The 20,456-nt window shown below is 46.8% G+C and overlaps 1 protein-coding gene across 1 annotated transcript in view; it reads left to right on the top strand.

The window, feature by feature from the left end:
- Window positions 1–17,065, top strand: part of Abat (4-aminobutyrate aminotransferase) — a 104,267-nt gene extending 87,202 nt beyond the window's left edge. The window contains exons 10-16 of the mRNA XM_036195629.1: window positions 177–240; window positions 1,696–1,844; window positions 4,227–4,364; window positions 6,869–7,036; window positions 9,463–9,609; window positions 10,571–10,682; window positions 13,950–17,065. Of these exons, the coding sequence (XP_036051522.1) occupies window positions 177–240; window positions 1,696–1,844; window positions 4,227–4,364; window positions 6,869–7,036; window positions 9,463–9,609; window positions 10,571–10,682; window positions 13,950–14,071 (900 nt within the window). The 3' untranslated portion in view covers window positions 14,072–17,065. The remainder of the gene's footprint in view (window positions 1–176; window positions 241–1,695; window positions 1,845–4,226; window positions 4,365–6,868; window positions 7,037–9,462; window positions 9,610–10,570; window positions 10,683–13,949) is intronic.
- Window positions 17,066–20,456: the final 3,391 nt, after the last annotated feature.

Genomic DNA, 20,456 nt, shown 5'->3' with positions numbered 1-20,456 from the left:
GTGGGATCAAGACAGAGCACCTGCAGGCTGGCATGACTGCTAGCGTCTAGTTTACATTCCTGCCCCCACATGCCCCACACACACCAGGAAGGACCGTAGTTCTGATGGACACCTACCTTTGTTTGGTCTACTGAGTGCTCACAGTGGTGACTGGTGCCTGCATTTTTTCATTCTAGAGTCCTGGATGTCCCGACTACAGCATCCTCTCCTTCATGGGTGCTTTCCACGGGAGAACTATGGGTAAGGAGGGACCAGTACGGTTCCAGACTTCATGATGCCTGTCACTCCATCTTTAAGCTTCCTTGTATCTAGGAAGCCATCAGTCTGGAGAGAGAGAGAGAGAGAGAGAGAGAGAGAGAGAGAGAGAGAAGGAGAGAGAACATGCTCATGCACGTGTGCTGATGCCTTCCCCTCCTATCTCCAGCACATTTTACAGGGAGTAAGAACAAAGGCATCAGTCATTCTGAGGTTCAGTATTGTCCTCTGATCAGGGGTCAGCCTCCTCTTTGTGTGTCTCTCCATATCACCTCCTGAACTTTTTCCTCATTATTATCTCTCCTGTGCAGCAGCATTCATAATTTCTCAAGCAGAGTCTCCCAAGCCTTCCTAAGCACCACCTAGGCTGAAGGTTAACTCAGAATCAACCGCTAGCAGTATACACAATGGACTATTGCAATGTGAACATGCAAGCAGCTGAATTGACTCAGTGGGTAAAGGTGCAAACTTGTTGGCATGAATTTGATCCCCAGAACCTACATGGTGGATGGGACCCCACTAGCTGTCACCCTGCTCTCACATGCACATGCTGGAACACTCCCCCCCACCCCCGGCCAATAAATACATGAACGTATTTTTTTAATTTTGAGAAAACGGGGCTGAAAAGATAATAGCTCAATGGTTAAGAGTACTTGTTGCTCTTGCAGAGGATCTGGGTTCAGTTCCCAGCCACCACATGGCAGCTCATAACCATCTGTGACTCCAGGTCCAGGGGGTCTGATGACCTCCTCCAGCACACAGTCCACATACAAAACACTCGTGCAAAACACTCATACATGTAAAATAAAATATTTTAATATAGCTTTGAAAAAAACACTGCATACCTACAGATTCCTTTCTACAATATGAAATGCAAATATATTCTTATAACCTAGAATATAAAGGGCTAGAAAAATAGCCCAGAGGTTGTGAGTGCTTGCTATTCTAAAAAGGACCTAAGTTTTGATTACCAGCATCCATGCCAGGTGGCTCCCAGCCATATGTGAGTTCAGCTCAGGAGGTATCGTGCCCTTTGCTGGCATTTCACTCACATGACCTACATTCACACAAACATATGTATACATTAATAAGATAACAGCAATAACACAGAATATAAAAAAATGTCCCATGCATCCCTCCTGTAACCAACCAATTCCATTCGGTTTCCTGCAGAGAAGGGATGATTGTACCCATTTGCAAATATGGATTATGGGTCAGCAGAGGGAGGAACTTCCAAGGCAATGACAGAGCAAGGGTTTTGAACTCATCTCTCCTCTTCAGCATTTGGGTTTAATCTGTGACAAATCATGAAGCAAACGCACACACACACTCCATCCAAGGTTCTCGTGTTTGAGGCTGAACAGCTAATCATGCCCTCTTTAAAGACACCATGCTACTGCCCCAAGCCCACTGTCTGCTCTTCTGTTTTGCTGGGCTCAGGATGCTTAGCGACCACACACTCCAAAGCAATTCACAAGATTGACATCCCTTCCTTTGACTGGCCCATTGCTCCGTTCCCACGGCTGAAATACCCCCTGGAGGAGTTTGTGAAGGACAACCAGCAAGAGGAGGCCCGCTGCCTAGAAGAGGTAACCTGGTCCCCACAGCCTCCTTCTGTCTCTGTTTCTCTCTCTATCCTGAGTCTGAGCCCAGAAGAGGACAAGTGCAGGACGTGGTAGTGCCCCTCGGGGAGGAAGTAAGGACACCGAGACCTCATGCCTCAAGTGTTCCATACAGGAAGAGACTAGAGAGGCATTGTTTTGGTACCTAGCATTTATCCCCACTTCTGGTATCAATTTCTTTGGGAACAAATTTAAGTGACTTCAAAATAAGGGAGACTAGATGTATTTAATTAATATGGATGTCTGGTAGGAAAAGGGCTCCATGGGTCCCATCCCCTGCCTGGTTGACATTCTTTCCCTGAGTTCTAGAGCTCCTGTAAGTTTCCCTGGAGGTCACACTAGGAAAGAATGAGGACCTGCAGTCCTTTGCCTCCACATCTCCATTTCCCCAGAAACAGCCACCTTTGATCTGCCCCATGTAGGAAATGGCAAAGTATAGGAAGAGGTCTACTGCTGGAGCAACAGTGACTGTATTCTTTATACTGGGGAGATGCTCCAATAGCTCTGCTGACTTTCCTCTTGAGCATGTCACCGTTTTCAACAGTATTTAGTAAACGCCTACCAGGTGCCAAGCAGAGCGCTGAGTGGTTGGTATTAGCAGTAAAAAAAAAAGAGATGAGACCATAGGTCAGGCTTGTAACCTAGACAACTACAGATTTCTTAGTTACCAGGCTTTAAAAGACAAGGGCTGGGGGTAGAGCGAGGTGAAGACAATGTTCTCTCAGCATTCACAAAGGCCTGGGCACCAAATAAAATCAGGTATGGTGCTGCATGTCCATAACCCTAGCATTTAGGAGGTGATCAGGAGGATCAGAAATTCAAGGTCATTATCAGCTACATAGTGAATTCAAGGCCATCCTGGAATAGATGAGACCCTGTCTTAATGAATAAGTAGAAATAGATGAAATTTATTTTAGTAGCATTTTTTATTTGTTCCTTGAGATACAGTCTCAGGTTCTAGCCAAGCTGTCCTGGAACTCACTGCTTCGCACAGACTGGCTTCAGACTTGGAGAAACCCTACTGCCTCAGCCTCGCCAGTGCTGATGTTCCAGGAGTGAGACGTAGCGTTTTATTGAACCTAATATATTGAATATGGTCTCAACATGTAATTAATATTTTTAAAAGTATCAGTGAGACTGTTTTTCAAATTAAGCCCCTGGAACACTGTGTGTTCTGCATAAAAACTGTTTAAGTCATGGGTTTGGTTTGGTTTGGTGTTTTAAATTTTGAATACTTATTAAACAAATAGTGAAGTATCATAGTGCTTGCTATTTGTCCAAAATTTATAATACCTGCTTCAGAACAAGAGCGCAAACATAGAAGCACTTAGGGGCAGTAGGGGACCTTTCTTATGTACAGTTATTGTTGTTTTTTGGTTTGTTTTTGTTTTATTTGTTTGTTTGTTTGTTTTGCAACCAATGTAGCAGTGTGAGAGTTATATATCATTCAGGGCAGCCATTCCAGTGTTTAGTTCAATCCATTGTATGACTCAGTACACTCTCACCCCAACCAGGGATGTCTTAGCACCCTGGGCTGTCTTCTCAAGTCACTCTAAGTGTTCTGCCCACACAGTCCCCAACTGCACAACACACAGCCACACGCTGCAGTCTGCCTTTGCTACAGATGGGTTTTGCAACAGCTTCTGAAATGAGGCCCTATCTTAGTCTGCCCACGAACCACGCACACAAGCAGAAAGAGCAGTAACAGCACAGCAGAGGCAATAACAGCGACATGCTTAGAGTAGTGGCCATGCCCACCTTTCCAATAGGTTATTGGAATATGCCCACTTACAGAGCCTGGCATGGTGGCACATGCCTGTAAAACCAGAATTTGGAGGTAAAAGTAGGAGAGTCTAGAGTACATGTCCATGCTCAGCTACATAACAAAAACAAAAACAAACAAAAATTTAAGACAAGTTTTCACTATGTCACCCTAGCTGGTATAGAAGTCACTTTGCAAACCAGGCAGTCCTGGAACTCACAGAGTTTCACCTGCTACTGCCTCCTGAGTGCTGGAATTAATGGTGTGTGCTACCAGGCCAGGCACTACATAGCAAATGTGAGGCCAGTCTGGGCAATATGTGTGCCCACTTACAGATCAAGAAAGAGAGGGCTTAGAAGGCTGAATTACTTGTCCCATAGGTGCTAGCCCCAATAACAGCAGAGCACATTCCTGTACAGAGTGTGGCTCCTAACAGGTCCCACACTTGTCCTGGGAAATGCCACAGACACACTTTCTGTATGATTTCAAGAAGTTCACAATGCACCCCCTCCCCATGCCCATCGATGAAATCTACTGTTCCTTCCGGGGGGTCTCTGAGCAGCTCCCTTCTCCCCTTCTGGGTTTAGGTAGAAGATCTGATTGTGAAATATCGGAAAAAGAAGAGAACAGTGGCTGGGATCATCGTGGAGCCCATCCAGTCTGAGGGCGGAGACAACCACGCATCAGATGACTTCTTCCGGAAGCTGAGAGACATCGCCCGGAAGGTTAGAGTGCATGGAATGAGGCTGGACAGGACCACAAAGGTTTCTGAGTTCGGTTCCCAGAGCAAAAAGTCGGCTCCTCTTCTGCCTTGGGTCCATGAAAACTTATATGTGTCCAGAAACTGACTGGCCTTATTAGTAAAAGGGGTATAATTCAATGGAACAGGTTTGCCTAGCTTATACAGAGTCCTGTGTTCCATTTGAGGTGGGGGCAGGCTTGAGTTGGGAGGCATGAGTGATTCTTATTTAAAGTAAGTTTGTTGGGTCAGCCCCTGGGGCTGGAGTTGTCCTTCAGTGGGAAAGCACTTGGGTGGTATGCACAGGTGCTGGGTTCAGTCCTCAGCATAGAAGAAAAATAAAAGTTTTACAAGATGTGATGGCTCAAGTCTGCTATCCTAGCACTTAGTAGGACGAGGCAGGAGGATTATCACAAGTTCAGGACTATCTTGGGTTATGCAGTTCAAGACCAGACTGGGTTATAGAGTAAGAACTTTAAAAAAAAAAAAAAAAAAGCCTCCAAACTACTAGGGTTTTTTTTGGGGGGGGGTGTTTTTGTTTGTTTTTCCTTTTCATTTTTTTAAATTTTATCTTATTTTTTGTGTATGGGTGTTTTGCCTGCATGGATATCTGTACAGCATGTGCATGCACTGACTGCAGAGTCCAGAAGAATGCACCAGAGCCCCTGGAACTGGAGTTACAGACAATTGTAAGCTGCCGTGTGGGTGCTGGGAATCGAACTAGGGTCCTGTGGAAGAGCAGCCAGTGCTATTAACCATGGATCTATCACTCCAGCCCCCAAACTACTGTTTTCTTCTGGTGTCTTAATTAGGGTCTCTATTGCTTCGACAAAACACCATGACAAAAGCAAGTTTGGGAGGAAAGTTGGGTTTATTTGGCTTACACTTCCATATCACTGTTCATCACTGAAGGAAGTCAGAACAGGTACTCACACAGGGCAGGAACCTGGAGACAGGGACTGATGTAGAGGCCACGGAGGGGTGCTGCTTACTGGCTTGCTCAGCCTGTTTTCTTACAGAACCCAGAACCACCTGCCCAGGGATGGCACCACCCACAATGGGCTTGGCCCTCCCCTATCAATCACCAATTAAGAAATGCCCAGGGATGGAGAGATGGCTCAGAGGTTAAGAACACTGACTGTTCCTCTAGAGGTCCTGAGTTCAATTCCCAGCAACCACATGGCGGCTCACAACCATCTGTAATGAGATCTGGCTCCCTCTTCTGGCCTGCAGGGACACATGGAAACAGAACACTGTATACATGATAAATAAATACATCTTAAAAAAGAAAGAAAGAAAGAAGAGAGAGAGAGAGAGAGAAAGAAAGGAAGGAAGAAAGAAAGAAAGAAAGGAAGAAAGAAAGAAAGAAAGAAAGAAAGAAAGAAAGAAAGAAAGAAAAGACATGCCCTATAGCCTGATCTTATGGAGACATTTCCTCAGTTAAGTCTCCCTCCTTTGAGATGACTCTAGTTTGTGTGTCAAGTTGACATAGACCAGCCAGCACATCAGGACTTGTTCAGTGAGGAGATCCCTGGAATGGCCACAGCCTCCTGCTTTCTCTTTCTGGAACTTGCCTTGTTTTTCAGTCCACTCTGGTCCATTGTCAGCAGGTATAAAAGGGGCAGTGCCAATACCACCTCTTTGGTCTAATGGATTGGGCATTGTATGCATTAGCTTTTTATCACTTCAACCAAATTACTTGATTTAACAGAGTAAGCCCCCAGAGGAAAGACTGACTTTGCTCTATTTCAGAGGGTTCAGGTCATCGTCATCTAGTCCCACATGTGTGGGCAGATCACTATGGCAGCAGAAACATGTGACAGAGGAGAACTGTTCACATCGTAGCTGACAGGAAACAATGAGACAAGAAATGACCAAGAGATACTCTAACCACCCCCCCCCCAAGACCTAGTGACCTGTTTCCTCCAGCTAGACCCCCACTTCTAAACCACTTCCCACAGCATCCCAGTTGCACCCTGTCAGGAGAGCAAATGCTCACCACAGGAGCCTGTAGGGGGTGCAGTTTTTATGTACATGGTAACAGGTGTATGTACTACAGACACATCAAACCAGTCAGTTCATAGATAAGACACATGGGACATGAGCCAGTTTACACACACATGGAATTAGTGAATCTGGGTAATGCAGAGAACATGGCCACTGATGTGGAGGGATTGACTTCTCAGCTTCAAGCTTGCACACATTGCCTTCTGATGCAGTCAAGCCCAGGATGGCAGCCACATGCTGCAGAGCTCTGAGATGGTGTGGGGAGTATTCGAGGGGCTGGTTTTGTTCCGTCTGGGCAGTTGTAGGGTATATTCAGATGCAGCTCTGATCCAAACTGTTCTGTTTTGGTCTGCATAACTGGGGAATGGGGCTTGGCTTCTCGGTTTAGAGTACAAGGCTGAGGCACACAGCTGGACTCCAGCTTGGGTGGGGTCCCTGGAGGCTTACACGTGTTTGTTTCTCCCTGCCCTCTTCTCGGAGCAGCATGGCTGTGCCTTCTTGGTGGATGAAGTTCAGACTGGTGGGGGCTGTACGGGCAAGTTCTGGGCCCATGAGCACTGGGGCTTGGACGACCCAGCCGATGTAATGTCCTTCAGCAAGAAGATGATGACTGGGGGCTTCTTCCACAAGGAGGAGTTCCGGCCAAGTGCTGTGAGTACCCCAGCTTTCTCTGCTTGTTCAGAGCACATGGTTGTTCCCTTGTATACCTAAGGAACCAAGGGGCCTCCTGGGTGGCACAGAGGTTTCCTTTGGTGGCATGTGCAATAATAACATGAGTAGCTGCTGCTGTGGAATGGGCACTTTGTGCCTGTCCATTTCTGGTGGTCCCTTAGTTCACACAGCAATCTAACCAAGGAGTCTTGTATTCTCTTTGTAATGCTTTACTTATGGCAGGCCAGGTATAGAAGGCAAGCAAGCCTCTGTGTAGTTACTTTTTTTCGTTGCCATGACCCAGTGCCTGACAGGAACGTCTTAAAGAAGAGTTTGGGCTTACAATTTGAAGGCATGTAATTCATCATGACAGAGGTATGGTTACAAGAGCAGATGACACTGCATCTGTCAGGAAACAGAGAGAGGGGAAGTGGCTTGAACAATAACACCTAACAGTGGGTCCCCAGTGCCCACTTCCTCCAGCAAGGACCCACTCCTTAAAGTCCTACAGGCTTCCATAACACCAGCAGCAGCTGGGAACTAAATTTTCAAACACATGAGCCTATGGGGAACATTTTTACGTTTAACCCACAGCACCCTCCAAGATCTGAGCCCATCAGTGATAGTCAGGAGTCTCACAGAGCCCATCTGTTAGCCATGCACATACACTACAAATTTTCATGTGTACATATAATACACACACACACACACACACACACACACACACACACACAGCCTTCAAGGGTCCAAAATTCTTGCATTATTCCTATGTGTAGTTTCTACCATCATCCAAAATGTCTACTGGCATTCTGGTTTTCATACTTCAGTTCTAATCTGTGGTAAGGAAAAAGAAGAGGAAAAAAATGGCCTCCTTTTATCTTTAACAGCCTTCCAGATTCCCATGTCATTCTCTCTGTGTGTCTCTCTCTGTCTCTGTGTCTCTCTCTGTCTCTGTCTCTCTCTTTCTCACACACATATACATACATACATACACACACACACACACACACACACACACACACACACACACACACACAGATTTATTATTTAATTGTTGTGTCTGTGCATGCTAATGCCAGCAGAAGTCAGAAGAGAGTTTCAGAACCCTGGAGCTGGAGTTACAGGTGCTTGTGAGCCTCTCAGTGAGGGTGCTAAGTAGGGAACTCTGGTCCTCTGCAGGAGCAAGGAACGCTCTTAGCTGCTGAGCCAGCTCCTCAGCCTAGTTCTTTTATTTCTTCTAACATGTGACTTAAACCTGGGCACATGGCCAGTCCACACTGTAAGAGAGGCTGGGAAGTGTTTTAGTTGGCAACATTGCCACTGGGAATGTTTGAGAGTCAGCAGACCACCATGCAATCCCAATGCCACCACCAATGAATCAAATTTGCTAGGATCTTCTAACCTTTCTGTACCTCGACTTCCTACTGTATAAAATGAAGATGGTAGGGCAGTTGTGCACCACACAGCAAGGTTCCAGCCAACAGCGGGGTGCACATATCACAGTGCTCCCTCGAGATTGAATTGTCTGTGACGTTATGACGATATCTTAGTTGTCTAAGAATATTTGCACAAAGATGAAATCACTTAACGTTGCATCTCTCAGAGCATCTCCTTTGTTAAGTGATGCATACCACTGCAGTTAAGGAACAATCATCTTGATTTTTCTGGGCCTGAGAGACTTCTCAAGGTACTTGACAACCAGGTCTCTCTCAGTAGTACTGGATAACTTCAGTGAGATAGTCAATGTTTCCCTCCCAGCCCTGAGATATTTGGTGGTCCGGTGTCTCTCCTCCTTGGGAGATGAAAAGGTGTAGGTTCTGGGGAGATGGAGTGAACTGATTGCAAGCAGGAGAATATGAGCTTGAGCCTAACACTGTATAAAAGGCCAGGCAGGACAGTGCATGCTTGTTACCATAGTATAGCTGGGAAGGCAAAAGCAGGAAGCAAATCAATAAGCTTCAGCTTGGGGAAAGACCCTGTCTCAAAAAAATAAAAAAAAAGAAAGAAAAAAGAAAAATAAAATAAGGTGGACAGCTCCTGAGGAACAGCTAGGTTGACCCCAGGTGGATGACAGCTGACCTGGCTTGAGCCACCTCACACCCGCCCTCTTTTGTGTATGTGGGTGGATGAGAGTACCCATGCACATTTGTGCACGTGTGTGGAGGTATATTCTATTTTTTGCAGGAGGGGTAAAGGGAGGGTTAGAAACTTCAAGTAGAGTCATTCGTTGAATTCCCCAAATGGCACACAGCCACGACTCAGCTAAAGGCTGCCGACTGGGCTTCTCTCCTGGGCAGTGTCCATGGAGAGACCTGCACAGAGGAAAGGGGTGGAGTCAAAGAGAGGCAGGAGGTGCCTCGGGGCAGGGACCCTTTGAAGTGTTCTGCTGTGAGGGCCCTTCTGATCGATGCTCTATCCCACTCTAGCCTTACCGCATCTTCAACACCTGGCTGGGAGACCCATCCAAGAACTTGCTGCTGGCTGAGGTCATCAATATCATCAAGCGGGAGGACCTGCTCACCAACGTGGCCCATGCCGGGAAGACCCTGCTCACGGGGCTGCTGGACCTCCAGGTACCTGTCTCAGCCCCGGCCAGCAGTTCTCAGCTAGCCATGCCGCTTTCAGTTCCCAGGTAGCTCTGCTCTTCCATCTCAGGCCATTCCTAGTCCCTCATTATCTCTTGACATCAAACTCAAACATCCCACTGAGAAGCTCCTCCTATGCTCTTGTAGCCATAGTTCCCTCCTCTGTACTGTCCAATGGGCTTTGTTGCGAGCCACATGTGTAATTGTTTCATTTTTTATTCTATTGAAACAAGGTATCATGTAGCCCAGGCTTGAACGTGATATGTATCAAGAATAACCTCGAATTCCCCATCTTCTTGCCTCTACCTCCAAGTCCTGGGATTACAGATGTGTGGTACCATGCCTGACTCACAGGTGTAATTTTAAATATCTTAGAAGCCAGAGGAAAAGCAAAGTGAAATAGATAAAGTTACTTTTAATGATATGTTTTACTTAACCTAGCCAATGTTCAAAATACTATTATTTCAACAAGTCATCATTATAGAAAATAAGTAATGGCCAGGCAGTGGTGGTGCACTCCTTTAATCTCAGCACTTGGGAGGCAGAGGCAAGCAGATCTCAGTAAGTTTGAGGCCAGCCTGGTCTACAGAGTGAGTACCAAGACAGCCAGGGCTGTACAGAGAAACCATGTCTCAAAAAAACAAACAAAAGAAAGAAAGAAAGGAGAGAGAGAGAGAGAGAATGAGAATAAGAGATGTGCCAGGCCTGTATCGCACTCCAATGATCTCAGCACTAAAGAGACAGAGAGGAGTGAAGGTCATTTCAAGTTGGAGATCAGCCTGGTCCTCATAGCAAGTTCTAGGCCAGCAAGGGCTGTAGACTGAGCCTTTCTCACAAACAACAGGGCTAGGGAGACGGTTCAGATTCCCAGCACTCACATAAAAGCTGTGTGGGCATGGCAGCACCAGCAGGTACCCAGGTTTGATCCCAATTTGTCTTCCTGCTGCAGGCCCGGTACCCCCAGTTCGTCAGCAGAGTGAGAGGACGGGGCACCTTTTGTTCCTTCGACACACCGGATGAAACCATAAGGAATAAACTCATTCTAATTGCCAGGAACAAAGGTAAGGTCATGGGAGTGGACACTGAATTTGGTCATCTCATGTCTCAAACTCCACTGGTGTAGGTGCCAGCTTTGCTAGGTATGGAGTTGGGGAAGCGGGGGTGCATGAGATAAACAGACTCAATGCCCTTTCTCCAAAGAAGAAAAGTTGGCGGTGGGATTCGTTCTCTTTCTTCTCATCTGACTTTCTTTCTTTTTCCTGTATTTTGAGGCAGCATGTCATGCATCCCAGGCTCACTTCAAAATCGCTATGTAGCTAATTGAGGATGACTTTAAACACCTGATCCTGCTGCCTCTGCTCCCCCAGTGCTGGGATTACAAGCCTATACTACCACACCTAGCTTAGTCAGTGCAGAGGATCGAACCCAGGGCCTCTTATAGGCTAGACAAGCCCTACCACTAGCTACCCCCCACTAGCCCATGAGAGATTTCTTCATCCACTCATGTGCTGCAAACATCCACTGAGAAGCCAAGCTGTACTAAAGGTGGAAACAGGCACAGCAAAGGCCCAGTCCTTCCTCCAGGAAGCTATGGTTGGTCTGGAAAGCAGATAGTAAATACAGCATTTGGCAGTCACTGCCTCAGTCCTGGGAACAAGGAAAGAGAGTGGGGATCTGGGGGAGGGAAGAGGCCCTGAGTGTCAGGGAAGGCCTCCTAGGGGAGCTGGTGCCTAACTGAGGGCTTGAGGGATGAGCAAGGACTGGCTGGCTCAGCAAAGGAAGGGTGTCCTGGGCAGAGGGAGGGTATGTGTGATTGTCTGCGGCAGGATGGTACTATGAGAGGTGGAGAAATAGAAGACTGAGTTGGAGACAGACAGACAGACAGACAGAAGGAGTGATGCTGGGGAACGGATGCCAGACCTCCTCACACTGGCCTGAGGAACAATTTAGTGCTTTGGAGTTTTCTAAAGAGCTAAGGGAAACCATTGGGAGGGGGGTATGGTTTTGGGGTTTTGTTGTTGTTTTGGTTTGGTTTTTGTTTTTCTAGACAGGGTTTCTTTTCGTAGCCTTGGCTGTCCTGAAACTAGCTATAGACCAGGCTGACCTCAAACTCACTGCCTCTGCCGCCCGAGTGCTGGGATTAAAGGTGTGTGCCGTGGCTGCCTGGCAAACCATTGAGAGTTTTAAGTGGGAGGATACTGGGGGAGCTCTGAGTACCCACTCCCAGTCATACACAATCAGACCTTTCTCTTGTATCTCCTTTGTTTCTATTTTTATTTATGTACAGGGGGCAGAACCAAGGGCCCTGTGTACACTAAGCAAGCCCTGCCACTGAGCTACACCCTCCAGCCTTTCTTGTGCCTTCTGATGGAGTCCCTGAAGCAACCCCAAAGGACAGGGACAATTAGCTAGGTTTTGCTGCTATTGTTTTGTTTTCTTTTTTTATTTATTTGTTGTAGTACTGGAGAGTAACCTACAGCTTTACCTGTGCTGTAACAGACAAGTATTGTACCACTCGACTAGCTACCCCTACAGCCTGCCCACCACCCCTATTTTTCCTTTAAAATTTTTTTTTGTTGCCAGGCTGGGGTGGCGCATGCCTTTAATCCCAGTACTCGGGAGGTAGAGGCAGGCAGATCTTTGTGAGTTCGAGGCCAGCCTGGTGTATAGAGCGAGATCCAGGTCAGGCTCCAAAGCTACACAGAGAAACCCTGTCTCAAAAAAAAAAAAGAAAAGAAAAAAAAAAGGAAAAAAATTATTGTTATGTCTGTGATATGTGTATATGTGAGTGTCCAAGTGCCATGGAGCACATGTGGAAGTCAGAAGACAACTTCATGGAGTCAGTTCTCTCCTGTGTTTATATGAGTTCCAGGGATCGAATTGAGGCCATTCTGCTTGCATGATAAATGCTTTATCTACTGAATCACCTGTTCCACCCCTACCCCCATGAGCCCCCACCACCTTTTATTTGGAAATAAGAGTCTCACTAAACTTGCCAGAGTGGCTTTGAATTCACCCTGTAACTCAGACTCACTTTGGATTTACAGTTCTCCTTCACAAGCCTCCTGAGTAGCTAGGATTATAGGTATGTTCCACTGAGCTAGCTTTTAACCTTTTATTTATTTATATTTTGAGATAAGTTCTCATTGTATAGCTTAGGTCTAGAAGTTGGCATCCACCTGCCTCTGCCTCCCGAGTTTGGGATTACAGGCATGTGCCACACCGCACGGCTAGCTTCCAGTTTTTTGAGAGACAGGGTCTCTCTGTGCAGCTTTACTGGAACTCACTCTGTAGCCCAGGCTGTTCTCGAACTCACAGAGATCCGCCTGCCTGGATTAAAGGTGTGTGCCACCACCAACCGTAGCCTCCTTTTGAAAATGTGAAAAATAGTTCCAAAGATAATGAGCAACTCAGCAAGTATACCCAATACACACGATGAAACCCCCTTTGAAAATCAGCAGGACCCACCCCTCTTCAGTAATGGCTCAGCCCCTTATGCGTGTGCTTTTGTAGTGTATTTACTTACTTGTTTGTTTGTTTATTTATTTATTTATTTGTTGTTTTTTGAGACAGGGTTTCTCTGTGTAGCTTTGCATCTTTCCTGGAACTCACTTGGTAAGCCCAGGCTAGTCTGGAACAGAGATCTGCCTGGATCTGCCTCCCAAGTGCTGGGATTAAGGTAAAGGCATGTGCCACCACCGCCCAGCTGTAATGTACTTATTTATCCATTTTCTTCCCACAGTGCACCATGGGCAAGAACTTTTACCTTGAGATTTTTCTATCATCCAACCCAGTAGGGAGAGAGCTGATATACAAAGTTAGGAAGTGCTGGGTGGTGGTGGCACATGCCTTTGATCCCAGCACTCAGAAGACAGAGACAGGCAGATCTCTGTGAGTTCGAGGCCAGCCTGGTCTACAAAGTGAATTCCAGGACAACCAGGGCTACACAGAGAAATCCTGTCTTGAACCCCCCCCCCCAGAAAAAAAAGTTAGGAGAGCTGGGCCTGGTAGCACACACCTTTAACACCAAGCAGGTAGATCTCTATGAATTCAAGGCCAGCCTGGTCTACATAGGAAGTTCTAGGCCAGTCAGGGCTACACAGTGAGACCGGGTTTCAAAAAACGAAAACAAACAAACATCAAAATTAAGGGGAAAGGATAGAAGAGGGTTGGTGAGGGAGGAGAGACAGGAGAAAGGGAGAATGGACAGCAGAAGGAAGGGGCTGCATGAGAGAGCAATGGAGGGCAGACGTCAGTGCCACTTAGGTTCCAGTCTCCCACACGTGGCCCGGACTCCCCCTCCTAACCTGATCCTGCTCTTCTTCCAGGTGTGGTACTGGGGGGCTGCGGTGACAAATCTATCCGTTTCCGTCCCACGCTGGTCTTCAGAGATCACCACGCTCACCTGTTCCTCAATATTTTCAGTGACATCTTAGCAGACTTCAAGTAAAGAAGCCATTCCCGTGACATTCAGAGAATGCCTGGACTCGGTGGTGTCAACTTGATTAGTTTGCCTAATTCATATTTTCACTTAAAAGTTTATCAGAGGCGAATGCGTAAACTGATGGGTCATTTGTGGGGCGGGCTCATTGTTCAGTGGGTTGTGGAGGAGCAGTGGGGGAGAGGAGCTGGATTTGAGTTTCCTCCCTTCAGAACTCATGGTGCCAATTGGTTAAAGCCCTTAAGTTCTGTGTAAGCCTTGCACACTGTCTTAGGAAAGGCCTTGAGGCCGTATTTCTGCCAACGATGGACCAACCAGTTTCTTAGAAGCCACTCAAGGCCATTACACCTGTACTGAGGCAGACGGGCAGGACCCCTGGGTCTCTGTCCTTCTCAAGTACCCTGTCTTGGGATCAGAGACGCTGGTGTTCTCTTGTCCTTCACAAATGAACTTTCCTTGCTTCTCACCAAATCTCTAGCTCCATGCCCCGCTCATGACTTAGTGAGGGTCTGGATGGCTCTCAGGAAATGACAAAGTAAGGAGGTAAGAAGTGTGTTTGGGGGAGAGGAGGGGTTTCTGGTACCCTGAACACCAAGATCCACCCAGCCCTGTGCCCAGTGATGTCCATGGCCTGCAAATTCTATCCTTGACTGACCTGTGCTCCTAGAGGATCTCTGAGTGGTGGGACCAGCGGTGGTTCTCCACCCTGTGTCAGTTTGGACCCTAGGGAAGGAAACTACATCCTGAGCACCCAGGGGTCACAAGGGAGCTGCCTCTGGAGCCCAAGCTGCGGAGCACGGGCAATAGAGCCCCTTCATCTCATCGCCAGGGCCTCTGACCTGTGACCCCTCATCTGGGGAACTCCGTAATCTGGCTTTCGCTCATCCACCTTCCCTCCTGTCCTGAGCAGGGCTGTTCCATGCAGGGTCCACTGCTAGACTTCTTATTAAAGGTAATGTGTTGTTATAAAGACATAAGAATACCACACGTGGAAAGCAGCTTGCTGGTTCATGATGGTGTTCTTGGACTGCCCCCCACCTCCACCAGAGTCTAGGCCTTTTCTGAGTGTGGCTTCCCCTCAGCCAGCAGCCAGTGCTTATGCAGGCTCCAGCACCTCAGCTGGAGGCATGATGTTCTTAGAACTGACTTGACCTGAGAGGCTCCTGAGCAGAGCCCTCATCCTTCAGAGAGGCAGTGTTTAATGGGGTAGACTGAAGAGGGCTGCTTTGTCTTCTTCCAAAGTTCGCTTTGCATCCTGGTGCCCTTGTTGACTGTCTGGAGAGATAGGTATACCAAGGTTCCCAGTTCAGCCTTTTGCTCTTGAGTCATCCAAAGATCCAGCTTCTATGCTTCCTTAGGCATGGTCATCAATTTACTTGCCTTGAACATGAAAGGCACTGACATGCTTAATAGAAACAGCAGATCCCTGAATCCCATCCACCTCACAGCCCTGCGGTCTGAGACTGAGCCTCCTCTTTTCATAGCCATGTGTAAGATCATTTCTCCAACCGTTTAAGTGACGGGGTCTGCCTTCCTCCCTCCCTCCCTCCCAGTAAGGTTTCGTTCACCAGTATGTTTATTTCCACATTAATAACTTAGTCACTCACCCACCTTTCATGAAATATTTGTGCTGTTCCAGGCCCTGTTCTAAGCACCAGGAACACAAACATGAAATGAGATGTAGTCCCGCTCCCAGGGACACCCACTCCCTCGGGGAGCACAGACCCTTAGTGCTGAAGTCAGAGCAGCAAGTGCTCCAGCAAGGGGTTCTGGGTGTTCGTAAGTCAAGGACCCTTTAAGGGGTAATGGGGGTTTGAGCAAAATTCTCCAGAATGAGAAGTTAGTCAAGCACAGACAAAGCAAGGAAAAGCGAAGAATGGGAAAGAAAGCATGTGCAGAGGGGCATTTGTTCACAGCCTCAGCCCCTTCCCAGGAAACAGACCTCACCCAGGAGAAAGGCCCCGCCCAGGAGAAAGGCCCCGCCCAGGAAACAGGGCCCGCCCAGGAGCCAGACCCCGCCCAGGAGCCAGACCCCACCCAGAATATCCCAAAGTTCAAGGTCTGATTTAACAAACAAGTGCAGGCCAAACCCCAGTTCATCTATTAGTTTAAGCATGCTTCCTCCTGAGAACCATAGCAACACGTGCAGATTCAGTCAGGTCCTTGGCATTCAAAGGGTTTTAAGCGAGGACACAAGTGGGAATCACTCTCTTTGGAGGAGGGAGTGGCTGCTGTTGCCTTTCTTGCCCAGGGTGTGTTGACAAAGATTGAAACTGTTTCTTCTAGAAAGTCCAGATGTAGCTATCCTTCACCCCTTCCTTGCCTGGGAGCTCTTCTTCTCATTTTAAACAAACAAAATTAAGTTCTTGACTCGGGCACAAAGTTCCTGAGATGTCATCTTTGGAGGTTAGCTCGACCAATTCCAAGGAAAAGGATTTTCCACAAAACTCAAGATGGTAGAAACTTAGAAACGGTTGGTGAAAACCCAGGAAGCCTGGTGGGCAGGCTTCTGCCTAGGGCAGTACCCACAAAGAGGCGCTTCTGTGCAGGTCTGGATGTATACCCATCATGCATTAGTATAGTCAAGTTTGGTAAACGTCTCTAGCCAGTCCTGTCAATTTTGCAGAAAACAAGGCCCAGTACTAGCAAGTCTTAGCACATCCTCCCTTTTTATTATAATTTTTTATAATTTTTACTGATGCTCAGTAACCATGCAAAATTGTGCACATTAATGTACTAGTTACTAGATCTGTACCTATCTATCTATACACACACATATATATATATATCAGCTCACTGTAGGAAACCACAACTAGTGAGTATCGCAGACTCACAAAGACCAAGTGATCTTGTTTACAGTAATTGTTCGACAGTGCCAATAAGTGATGAGGAAACTAACATGTCACGGTGTAACTGGTGACCATGTGCACAATTCCATGAATTAAACCTGTGTCCTGTGTTAATCAGTATTCTTAAATTAAAAGAAAATGTTTATAATGGAAACATCAGAGTGAATGTCGGCTTTTTCCGGGGGTTGCATTAATTCTCAGAAGTGCCCATTTGCTCCACACGGGGCATTGGCAGATTAAGTAACGATTCCAACCAAGTCCAGCCTGGTGAACCAGTCAACCTACTGGTCACTTACTGGTTACCGATTACTTGTAGTAACATGGGGTACTCACACAGCCCGTAGGTGACAACTCATAAAAGCTTTGCCACTGGAAAGTCCCTCTCCCTGAGGTTTATGGAATCTCAGGAGGGTGCTGTGAGTCTTGTGGGTTTCTGTGTTCTTTACTTTGCTCCTGTGATCCACTATCTGACAAGAAACTTAAGGAAAAAGGTTCTATTTCAGTTTGAAGTTTAAGAAACTATACAGTCCATCACAGTTTAGAAGGCGTGGTCACAGGAACTTGAGGCAGCTGGTGACGTTGCTTCCTCGGTCAGGAAGCAAAGAGCAAACAGAAGTGGAATGAGGCCAGCAAACCTCAGGCTACCCCCAGACCCACTTCCTCCTAAAGATTCCACCAGCTGGGAACCAAGGGTTCAAACGCGGAGTGTGGGGCAGGGCAGGGCAGGGAGGAAGGGGAGCTCACATTCATAAACCTCTGACAATAGTAAGGCTCTGTGTGAGTTTCCTGGGCCCCCAAGCCTCCCTTCCATCTGCAAGGGGCTGCGGAAGTCCAGCGGAAACCCACATGATACCTGGGATCAGGCAGGTGAGAAGTCAAGCCCCTAGTCTGATCTTCAGAACTCTGCAGGGGAAGCTTCAGTGACTGAGCAGAAGACAGAAGAGAGCAGGACAGTGTCTCTGAGGTCACAGGGAGGTGAGATGAGGTGACATGGGAAATCAAAGAGGTAGCCCAGCTTGCATCCTTGACGGCCCCTCTGCACCGCTCTGAGGGGCAGGCTTCCTGTGAGGGCAAGGGGGCTGCTGAAGGTTTGGGACAGTGGAATCATCCAAGATGCATTTAGAAAAACTCCTTAGTGACTTGGGATTGGAGAGATGGCTCAGCAGTTAAGAGTGCTGCATTTGCAGAGGACCCGAGTTCAGTTCCCAGCACCCATGTTGGGCAGCTAATAACCACCTGTAGCTCCAAGGACAAGGGGTCTGATGCCCTTTAGTGGTCTCCATGGGTACCTACACTCACATATACATACCCACCTTTAGATGCACATGTATACACATAATTTAAAATAAAATAAAATAACTCTTTAGAAAGAATTCCTGAGACTTGAACAATGGTTCAGAAGTTAAGAGCACTTGATGCTCTTGCAGAGGACCCAGTTCAGTTCCCAGCATTCACATGGCAGCTTACAACCACTTGTAAGTCCTCAACTAGCAAAACACACATATAGAAAATATAAATCCTTTTTATTTAATTCCTGAGTGCATGAAGAATAGACCTACTGGAAGAGTCGGTTAGTGATGAATGGTATCACAATAGCCTGTGGCCTACACATGGCATCCAGCACATCAGAGAAGCAATAGGGTCAGAAGGCAGCAATTTATTTGCTGATTTATTTACTCACTTATTTCTTTTTGAGACAGCACCTCACTATGTAGACCAGGCGCCCTCAAACTCACATCTGCCTGCCTCTGCCTCCCAAATGCTAGGACTAAAGGCATATGCCAGCATGCCTGGCCAGGAAGGCAATTTACCTTAATATTTCACTTTTTCATTTTTATTTTTATGTGTATAGATATTTAACCTGCATATAAGTCTGTGCAGTACTTTCATACAGTGCCCACGGAGGCCAGAGGAAGGTGCCCCATTTCTTGGAATTGGAGTTCCAGGCCATTGAGAATCACCACGTGGGTGGTGGAATTGAACCTGGGTCCTCTGGAAGAGCGCCCAGTGCTCTCAACTGCTGAGCCATCCCTCCAGCCCCTGTTTACCTTACATTAAATATGCTTTTTAAATAATCGTAAGTAACTAATAATAATAGTGATAATATTCTAATGATCATTTTGAATATCTACTATATCAAGAATACTATTGGTGTTTTGAAATTTCCCTAGCAAGTTTATTATGAGGTATGTATTTTTTTGTTTTTGTTTTATTTTTTTGAGACAGAACTTCCCTGTGTAACAGTCTTGGCTGTCCTGGATCTTACTTTTGTAGACCAGGCTGGTCTCAGACTCACAGAGATCCACCTGCCTCTGCCTCCCAAGTGCTGGGATTAAAGGCGTGTGCCACCACTGCCTGGCTGAGGTATATATTGTTATGTGCCTATTTTTTGACACATGAGGGAGTCGAGGCAGGATACCATTGTATAGACCAGGCTGGCCTCGTCTAGCAGTGTATCCCAGACTGGTCTTACCTGGTGGTGGTTCTGCATCCACCTCTCAAGAGCTGGAATGATGGGTATGTACACCATGCCCAGCATCAGGCAGCTTAGGAGCCTGGATTTGATATATACTGTATATAAAAGACAGTGTGGAGAAAAAAGAAAAAAAAAACATGTGGATACATGCATGCAGTCAACTCAGTATTGGTTGAGGGTGAACTGTCTGGCAGCCAGCCTTGGAAAGTTACTGTCAGTGTAAATGCACAGCCTGAGGCAGCTGGGTTGAAGATTCCACAATTTTAAGGTCAGATGTCTTAAGAAAAAAGAAAGGAAAAAGAATCCCAGACTGGTCTCAAACAGCTGTAGGGCTGGACTTTTTGAACTTTAATCTGCCCACCCTGCACCTCAAGTGCTGAGCTTATAGGTGCGCACCACCATGCCTGCTTGTGTGCTGTGCTGGAGACGTGACCTAAGGGTCTGTGCATGCGAGACAGGCACTCGGCCTGCTCAGCCCTATTGAGTCCTGGAACTGCACACAAATAACTGTAAGCAGACCACTGAAGTCTAAAAACCAGAAGCAACATTTATTCCAAAACATCTGACTAGTCAGGGCTACAGAGAATAATTTGACTCTGTAGCCCGGAGGAAGAACTACAAGCTCCTTTTTATAACCAAAGGTTATACACAGGGCAGAGAGGACATTTGGGGATTTATGGCATTTCAGAGTCTTGGTGTCTTGAGACTTGAGCTAGTACTCTCTGGGCACCTCTGAGATGGAGAGGGAGCAAGGATTCTGATTACAGGGTGTTAGTTTAAAATATTTACATAGTTGTAGGTTTAGTTAAATTGCCTTTCCCATGATTGGGAGAATACAGGGCAAAGGGTCAAAGTGACTGTCAGTCTTAATACACTAAGAAATATGCGTACAGGCTACAAGCATACATTTTTTTCATATTCCTGGGCTCTTCAGGCCCCAGCCCCAGCCCACAGATTCTCTCTAAAAACTCACTTGCCCCTTGTCCACTGTCCCCACTGGTAAGACACATGGTAGGAGAATGACCCAACTCAGCTGCTTTCTGGCTGGGTGACCCCAAGTCACCTCAGG

The sequence above is a fragment of the Onychomys torridus genome, chromosome 8, assembly GCF_903995425.1.
Source record: "Onychomys torridus chromosome 8, mOncTor1.1, whole genome shotgun sequence".
Taxonomy (NCBI): domain Eukaryota; kingdom Metazoa; phylum Chordata; class Mammalia; order Rodentia; family Cricetidae; genus Onychomys; species Onychomys torridus.
The sequence above is the reverse complement of the archived record's forward strand: the minus strand, read 5'-3'. Positions and strand labels throughout refer to the sequence as shown.